The 9,159-nt window shown below is 47.3% G+C and overlaps 1 protein-coding gene across 1 annotated transcript in view; it reads right to left on the bottom strand.

The window, feature by feature from the left end:
* The window catches only part of JAKMIP3 (Janus kinase and microtubule interacting protein 3), a 96,273-nt gene that overhangs the window by 17,605 nt on the left and 69,509 nt on the right, over positions 1 to 9,159 (bottom strand). The window contains 5 exon segments of the mRNA XM_027771236.1: positions 3,755 to 4,586; positions 4,588 to 4,627; positions 4,629 to 4,816; positions 4,818 to 4,868; positions 5,634 to 5,675. Coding sequence (XP_027627037.1) covers positions 4,380 to 4,586; positions 4,588 to 4,627; positions 4,629 to 4,816; positions 4,818 to 4,868; positions 5,634 to 5,675 — 528 coding nt within the window. The 3' untranslated portion in view covers positions 3,755 to 4,379.

Genomic DNA, 9,159 nt, shown 5'->3' with positions numbered 1-9,159 from the left:
TGGGTAGGGTGGGGGTGGGTGGAGAGGGGCCTTCTTGGAGCGCTGGTTAGGGACAGATTTTCAGCAAGCTGGTCTTCTCCCTGTCCCATTGGAGGTAATTACTGGGCTGTGGTAGCCCTCATTGAAAGTCCAGGGCTAATATTTCTCCCTGGTGCAATGGACAGCTTGTTGTAAATTGGTTTACATGTTTTCCCACCCCCATGTAGTGTTCCAAAGCTCTCTCCCTGATCTTAGGAGGCTGGCAGCTGGGAGAGGAGAAAATTGGCTTCTTTCATGTGGCTCTAAGTCAGGCAGACCTCTGAGAGTGTCTGACCTTGGCCCAAAGTCTGCTTTGTAGTGAGCTAGCACCCAAGCTGGGAGACAGTCCCGCCCAACCCTTTGTCGCCTCTGTACCCATCAGCATGTAGCACAGTTCTGCATGCTGAAACTATCTATGGCCCTTCCCTGATGATGGCATGGCCCTTTTACCCTGCATGCCCCAACATGGGCTCCCTGGGAATATAAGATGGTCCAGGTCACCTCTGAGTCTAATACCCATGAAACAGCGCTATCCAGGGAGGCCATCCAGCATCTTCCAGATTCTAGAGGTCATGCCTGCAAAGGGAGCCTGGCTCCTTAGGAAAGCCCATCCTGGCCTTGCTCTTGTGCTCCCACCTGACCCTGGCTCCCCTATAGATCTGGAACCTGCTCACAGCTCAAGACACAGATTGGCCATCCAAACTCTGAACTGTCCACCTGCTCCCCACACTGTGAGACAGGGCATAGGTGGCCTGACCACCAGGGGCTGAGAGGAATGATGTCAGCAAGGTAGAAAAGAACCAGGGGTTCTCTCCAAGGAATCTGGGGCATGTGTTGCTGCATCATTCAATGCCATTCACCCAACTATAGGTGACTTTTGAAGCCAAGCAAAGATCTACAACATGAGTGCTATCCTTGCCAAGCAATTACAAATGCAAAACTTAGGCCTTTGAGCACACTGCTGACTATAGTACCACCCAGCTCAGGACTTTATGCAGTTTTCCTGAAAGGCAGCTCTGGGGTCTTAAACATGATGTCTTGCAGGGCTTGTAGGGTTGGAGTGCCCTCGTGTGGCTAACTGTGGGCATCTCTGCGACAGGACTACTCCCTTCCAAAAGATGCTTCTACAATGAACTTTCTTGCTCCAGACTGTGGTCGTGCACACTTGGGGGATGTAGAGGCTAGACTGCTCGTTACCTGTAGTCCTGATTCACACGAACAACACTGCTATTATGCAAGATGTGCCTCTGAGAATGCACTCAGTATTTAATGTAAATGATGACAAAAATGTAAGCTGTTCCTTTTCTGAATAACTGAATGGTCTAAGCTCCTCCCCCCCATTCTCTTTGCAGTGGAGCATCTCCTGGGGAAGGCAGTATTTGTTATCCTGGAATCCTTTCTACATAGACCTTCTGTGGGGAGGTACAGGCTGCTCTCTGTGGAGTGTGGATTAGGGAGGCAGAGCACTTGGCGAGTAGGCCATGGCAGTGGCCCACCACTGCTATCCATGGAGCAGCTCTCCCTCCACCAGAGCCATACCATGTCCCACATAAGTGATGAGTCTTAAAATACCTTCACTTGATCAGTTCTGCTTATAAAGAAGAGTTCAACAATAGAGCATTTTGCCCAGTTCTGATCCTCACTCCCTGCAGGGGAGCTAGCCAGCTCAGCCACCCCAAAATGGATGGACAGTCACAGAGTGGACACATAGAGCAGGCACTATGCATAACAGAGGAACACAGAATGTACAGACACAGCGGATACCATAAGCACGGAGTCAGGCAAGTATGGGTAAGTGTTCACATTCACAGGAACAATGGAGGAGTGTACACGCAGGAGGAAGAGTTTTGGACAATCCTATATAGGATTTGTCCCTTTTCCTTCAAGCCTGTTCCCATGAGCGGGAAGAGAGCTGGTTTGTGTCATTTGGGGGCATGTGCAGAGTCACTGCAGTGCACTGTGTTTGCAGCCCCTGCCCTGCAAATTCTGTCCACCCTACTACTCCCAGCCCATTCCCTCCCACACACTTAAGCAGCTCTCCCTCCACCAGGAAGTACCCAGGCTCTGCCCAGTCAGTGGCTGAAGAGAGAACCTCACTAGGATTATTCACCTACCATACCTCTCTGCTGAGCAGGCTACTGTAGCCAGAGACCCCACACACAGCAAACTCCCCTTCTTAGGGTTAGAGGCAGCCTGGAGATGACTGATCGGATGGCCTCACATATCTACACCCTTCCCCAAAGTGAGTTTATCAATAGGGAGTTGAGTGTGTTGAAATCTGACACAGCAGGTTTTGCAGATTTGGAGGAGATGCGATATCCCCACAATTAGATGTTCCGCCTCTTTCAGACAAAGCCAAGGAAGAAAGGCCTCAGGGAATCTCCACATCTCTGTTTTCAGTCACTTTTCCTCATGAGAGTTCTGACAAGTTGCCTGGAGGTGACAGAGGTCCCTTTACTTCTCAGGGCCTGGGACCTTTAGAATCACTCTATTATGAGAAACTACATTTATAATGCAAGTTTTCTGTAAAGTAGAGGAAAACTGTAGCTGCTGTTGCATTCCTATCATTCTTATCCTAGGGGAATGCTTCCCAGTTCTGGAAGGACAGGGAGAAGAGGGCAGCAGGTAAGGGTGGTCTGTGGCGTTCAGGTGAGCTAATCACTGCATTAGGAATGTACAGAAAACCCCTGAGTTTAGAGTCAGGACTGAAGGCACAGATTGCTCTGCAAAATAAAGGAGGAAGTTCCTGGTTTTTTTTTTGTTTTTTTTTTAATTTGCCAGAGAGTGGTCTGGCAGGTGGCATGGTGGTTAAGATGGCTGGACTTTTCACATAACTGACCATAGTTTGAGTCCTAGACCTGGCAGCTTGCTTTCTCACTTTCTGTCTCTCTCTGGTCAACTAAAAAAAAAAAAAAAAAAGTAAAATAAAACAGTGACAGTGAATAAAATTAAATTAAATAATAATTTTTTTTAAAAATTGCCAGAGGGAGCATGCACTCACCAGGGAGAGACAGGGAGGGGAAGAAAGCACCCCCCCACACACACACATGTTGGGGCATGGTCATATTATAATCCCTTCTCTCCATTTCTCCATTCTGTTAGGACTTAAACACACAAGTGACTGGAGTGTTTAAGCTGCCAGGGCTAGACTCAAACTGTGTGGTCGACCATGTGGGATCTAACTCCCATAATAACCATGTAGGCCACAGGGCTGGCCGAGAGGAATATTATTTTTTGTTTTTGGAGGTTCGGAGAGCATCCAACCAAAAGCAGGGGCTGGAGCCCATGTGGGCAGAAATGGCTGAGCACCTTTGAAAGTGATTTACTGCCTAGGGTGGGGATAAGGCTGCTTATCCTGTGTAGCTCAGGTAAGTTCTCCATAGGGCACTCATGGGTGCCTTGGGTGGCCCTGGGGGTCAGGACAAGAAGAGTGTCAGGGGTCTGAGTTGAGGCACAGAAGTGGTCAGCATATGGAAGGAGGCTGGAGGAGCTGCCCATAGGCAGACTATAGTCTAGAGGTAGTGATGGAGAAACCTCCCCCACCTCACCCACCGCTACCTTCATAAACACCTCAGGCACCACTTGCAGAGAGTGTGCTAGCAAATTTATCCACATTCAACCAACATTCAACCAAGCAGAATCAGCAGGCACCAAGAAGGTGTATCAGTCCCACCTGTAGCCATCAAGCAGGGCAGGAAGAAAAGGCCAACTCCAATGACAGACATTATCACCTTACCTGTAAGCCTCTTGGATGCTGGGTTCCCTTCTCATGTCTACAGAACCGCAGGTATCTCTGCCATCTCCTCACCTGGGCACTGCTCCTTGTGTGCAAAAGCTCTGGATGAAGCCAGCTGCAGTCACCCTTGGATGGTCTTCTTTGCCAAATTGCTTCCAGGTCAGGTGGGGCCAGTTACCCAGGACCTCTGTGGTTTCTGGGGCTGTGCTCGTAGACATGGCCCCTGACATCCATCTTTTCCAAGAACTGGCTTCTTTCTAATCAGCTCAGCCCCCTGTGGTCTCATTTCCTACTACCATGGTCCCTCCCTAAGTGTTCCTCTGGTCAGTCCCCTGTGCTCCTAGTTGGTGGATGGGGTAGCACTTCTGCCTTCATGTCTCTGAGTGGGGTGAGGAGGCAGAGGTTGATGGTGCTGTGTGGCCAGCAGCGGTCACAGCTCTACTCTGTCCCCATGGAGATGACAGTATAACAGAACAAGGGTGAATGTTGTCTGTCCTTCAGTGAGTACTCAGGACCCCAGCATCTGAGTCATAGCATTGTCATAGTGCGCCCAAGGTGTCACAGGAACCCTCTTGGGATCTATCCCTAATGAACCCTCCCAGTTCCCCTGAATGAAGATCACCACTCAGGTCACAGCCTCCATCTTGTCATCAGGGATGTTCAGAAAATCTTCCTCCGAGACACAGATGGCAGTTACTATGGGAACCAAGAGAGGAGAGGGTGGGGCCCAGGGCTCGTGCTCCTGCACAGAAGCATCTCTTACCCCTGCTCAGCAGGGAATGTCACACACCCCAATAAGTGGGATGGGGGCTGTGGTTCAGGAGGATGGACCACAGGGTGTAGCAGCCAAGGCCAGGTCTCTCCTGGACAATCCTCAGTCAGCAAAACCAGTTCTAATTCTGGCTTATTTCAAGTGGACAGTGGCCCCCACTGAGCAGTGCTTGGGAACACTTGGTCCTGCTCAGTGTCCCCTCTCCCTCTTCCTCCACAGGACAGGTGTGCAGAGACTAGATCCTCCTGGGTCTTCAGGGATGAGACACAATGTTCCATTTTGTAGCCAGCAACCACTGCTTTCTTGTCCCACTGGAGGAAAGGGGTCCAACTCCTTGAGGGGCTGGAGGGAGAGACACAAAGCACAGAAGTCAGGGAGGTCAGGCACCACTTGGTATAGAGATGAGGGGCTGCATTGGAAAGAACATGCCTGTTCCCGAGGAAAGGGCCCTCTTTGTGCCCTCTGAGGGTTGGGGGGGCCTGAGGATGTTGTGTCCTACTTGTCCTCTCATCTTGTCTGGGAAGGAGACAATGATCAAATGCTGGTGTGTGGCTTTTGTCTGTAGGTAGCAGCAGTGATGCTACTATTCCTGTGATATCTGTGAAGGTGTCTAGCACATCAGGGAGAGCAGGGCATTTCTGACAGAATCTCCAATACAACCCAAGCTTGTGCTCAGTACCTACTAGAAACGAGGGCAAAGGAAAATCACAAAACAAACATGTTCTACCAGTACTTCTTGCTCCTAAGAGGCAAAACAAGTGGAAATACACAGTCATGAACGAGATGTGTGTGTGTATGTGTGTGTGTTTGTGTGCATGTGTGTGTATTTCTTTTACATTGGGGGCCCGGTGACCTTGTTCTCTTCTTTCTCAAGAAAGGCAACCCTGTGACATCTGAAAGTGGAAGATTTTCTGAATCTAACCCCCAGGGAGGGACTTCTGGTTTTTGAAGGGTACTGGGTATAAGCCTTTTGGAAGCCCTTAGGGATCACCTTCCTGATTATCTAACAGCAGACAGAAAGCTCCCGGGGTGGGCAAGGGCCTTGGTGGTCTCCCAGGAAGCAAAGTAGAACCTTGGGTGGAAAACTCCCATCAATGAAATACTCACCATGTCAAGGTGCCAAGACGAACTATGACCAGAGAATGAAAGCTAAGGAGAAAAATAAGAACAAAAATAAAAACTGAAAAGGAAAGGGGAGGATGGAGAAACGGAAGGAAAGAAAGAGAAAAATAGTTTGTAGTGCTTTTGGCAAGAAATCACTTGTGATTACAGACAGACAAGACAGAGCTGTTGGCTGGAAAGGAGAGACCACTATGCTGAAGGACACTGAGAATTCCTTGGGTTCAAGACAATGGTGCTGCCACCCCTAGAGATGCGCTTGGAAACTTGCACTGCTCAGAGCCAGGCTATGGATGCCAGTCACAGAACACACACAGAGTACACACTGCTCTGTGACCCATCACAGAGACTTGTCTCTGGACTTCACAGTGAGAGCACTAATTAGTTAATAAAAATGATGAGAGTCTTGTGGGAAGACATTCCAAGTGCTTGGCAAACACTAGCGCCCCTGGAACAATATTTTGGTCTCTGTCTCATATAAAAAATAAAGTATAACCAATACCCTGAATAGATTTAGCATGTGAAGCCTTATTTGGGGTCACAGGTCAGGGCCAGATCAATTTAGACACAAGAGATAATCTGGCAATGGTACAACTGCTTGGAAACAGATTTTTAAAAATTATCAATGGTTTAAATTTGTTTTTTATTTAATGCAAACAAGTACCCTCAGGTTAAGATGTAAAACAAAACAGACTTCAGTTTGGAAGAGAGACTGCCTTCTTTGAGGCCCAACCCCTGACAACTACATGTTCTTGCCTGGCCTCACGAGGTGCCCAAGTGTGCTTTGTAGGATGTAATCCACATGGTCCTGCATCATGAGGACAGGCGAATCCTTGATGGAAACTTTATTTTGCAGGTTGTCCCCTGAGCAGCCCTAGGGGCCCAGTAATCAGTGGGTTTCAACATTTACTATGATGATTTTTTGCAGATGGCGGCAAAATATCGAGGGCACTTTTTGTCATTGCTGAGGAGAGGCAGGGTGGTTCAAGAGGGCTGTGGAAAGTAAGCTGATTTCTGAGGGGTCCATTTCTCCTGGGGAGCACAGAATGTCTGCTGGCTCATCTCAACCAAGGCCAAGGACATGCTGACCATCAGGGGGTCCTACTAAAACGCCAGCCTCCTGTTCTTGTCTCAGGAACAAGACTGGAAGATGGGTCCTATTGGTCACTTTACTCTAATAGTCAGTGATTACTAGAAATCACTGAACTAGTACCAAATAACAGGAAAAGAAATGCCTTAAAAGTAAGCAAGCCTCCACAGAAGTAATCTGGTGTGCTCTCTTCACCTTGATTTGGGAGCACCAAGTCCTTTAATAGGAGTGGACAGAATGCCCATGATCCCATGCCTCACAGAGCCAGTGAGAGAAAGGGCCAATCTAACCCAGTCATGGTAGCTTGTGTTGCTAAGATTCTGTGCTCCACAGTCTGGGACCACCGGGAGGCCAAGATTCAATTTTTGGTCCAACCTAAAGGCTGAGTGTGTTAGTGTGTACCTCTCATCTTAGCAGCCTAGGGAGGCTGAAGGAGCAGGATTGAGAGTTTGAGGTTAGTCTGGGCAAAATAGTGAGATTCTGTCTAAAAAAGAGCTAAGGATGATAGTGTACCTGTAGGCTGATTATGATAACAAGACCTGTCTTTTAAAAAATGAAACAAAACAAAAAATGGTGGTGGCATAGTGGTAATGCACTGCAGATGAACCCATAAGGGAAAGGTCCTGGGTTTGGATCTTGAGACCTCCCTAAGCATGCCAGGTGAGTGTGCAAGTGCATGTGATTTGGGCCGCCTCAGATTGGGGGTTAATTGTAACATGAAGATTCTACTGGGGATGCTTGTCTCTGTTTCTGTCTTTCCCTCTTATGGAATAAATAAATATACTTTAAATATTTTAAAAAATGGATAAACTATGGGGCTGTCCCATAGCACAATGGTCAAGAATGGTTAAGCACTGTGCATAAGAATTCAGATCCCACATGGCCAAAATGAGTTTGAGTCCTGGTCCTGACACATGCAAATGCCCAGAATCCAAATGGGATAGAGAACTAAAGGAAAAAGGATTGTGGAATGACCAGTCCCTATTGTGTAATTCTCTCTCTCTCTCTCCCTCTCTTATGCACATGTGCCTCCTGGTATTAAAAAGAAAAACTTGGGGCCAGCAGGTGACATAGCAGTCACATCGCTGAACTCCTTCATGGTCCATCGTAGATCAAGTCCCGGAGCCAGTGGCTTGAAGTTCATTCATGTGTGAGCATTTCCAAGCAAGATCCCAGGAAGAGAATGGAGGAGAAGAGATTGGAGCATTGCCATTCTCCCTGGGGGGTGATTTTTTACTTTCCCTCTCACTGTTTCTCTCTCCCTCTGGCACATGCACGTCCTAAGGCAAAAACCACTTCAAAAAAAAAAAAAAAAGAACCAAACAATCCTTTCATAGTCCTGAGCATATTGCCTCAATCTAAATGGACTTCGCCACTCAGAGTTTCTGGATCTGGAAGCAACTGCTTTGAGGACAAGAAAAGAAGTGATTCTTGAAATGGGATCTTCAAATTAAGCCAATCATGTTGAACTAACACTGGTTCAGTATAGATGAAGTACTGTGGTGTGAAAGATGTGCAGTCATAAAGTGAAGGCTGGACAGGAGATGACTTTTGAAGAATGGGTAAGCACTCAGACTTGGCTTTTCTTTTTTTAATATTTGTTTTTTCATATGCAAGTAATAGACTTGAACAGGCATTTTCTACATTGGAAAATTTTGAATTTTTAATGCTGTCTTTTTGCTTAATACTTGCTTGCCTAAATTGTTTGGGGGTCTCTACATATTTCCTCTTTTAGTGTTTCATGATTAAAAGTGGGTAAGCACACAAAGCTATTTGTTTGCTATTTTGAGTTTTGTGACTTAAGTTTAAATGAAATCTGTCAAATGTCTCAGAGTTAATGTACTTCTTTTGGTAACTGAAATAAAGTTTTTTAAAGTCTAAAAAAAAAAGAAAATAAGTGATTTTTATTGTACTAACAGTTTGTCCTTAAGGGGAAAAATCCACATCTGCCTTTCAAGAACTTGATTTTTAGATCAACCCTCTTGATGAACTTGGAGGGATCAAATGCCCAGTCTTGGACATTAGTACTAAAAGTGACCCTAGGTCATTGGTCCAACACATGGCTACAGATGAGAAAACTAAGGCCATGAGAAGAGTGGCTCTTCTGAGGTCACACACTCGGGTCATAAGAGTAGAAGTGGGACCAGCAGTTAGCGTAATGGCTATGTCACTGGACTCCCATGTAGTTGACCAAGGTTCCAGCCCTGGACCTGGTGGCTTAAACTCACGCCGGGCTCATGTGCATGCATGCCCAAGATCCCACGAGGAGGGAACCAGCAGTTAGCGTAATGGCTATGTCGCTGGACTCCCATGTAGTCGACCGCGGTTCGCGTCCCGGACCCGGTGGCTTAAAACTCACGCCGGGCGTGTGTGCGTGCGTGCCCAAGATCCCGAGAGGAGAATGGAGGAGAAGGGATTGTGGTG

This window comes from Tupaia chinensis, unplaced genomic scaffold, assembly GCF_000334495.1.
Source record: "Tupaia chinensis unplaced genomic scaffold, TupChi_1.0 Scaffold000197_1, whole genome shotgun sequence".
Classification (NCBI taxonomy): domain Eukaryota; kingdom Metazoa; phylum Chordata; class Mammalia; order Scandentia; family Tupaiidae; genus Tupaia; species Tupaia belangeri.
Note: the sequence above shows the minus strand (reverse complement) of the source record. Positions and strands in the feature narration are given on the sequence as shown.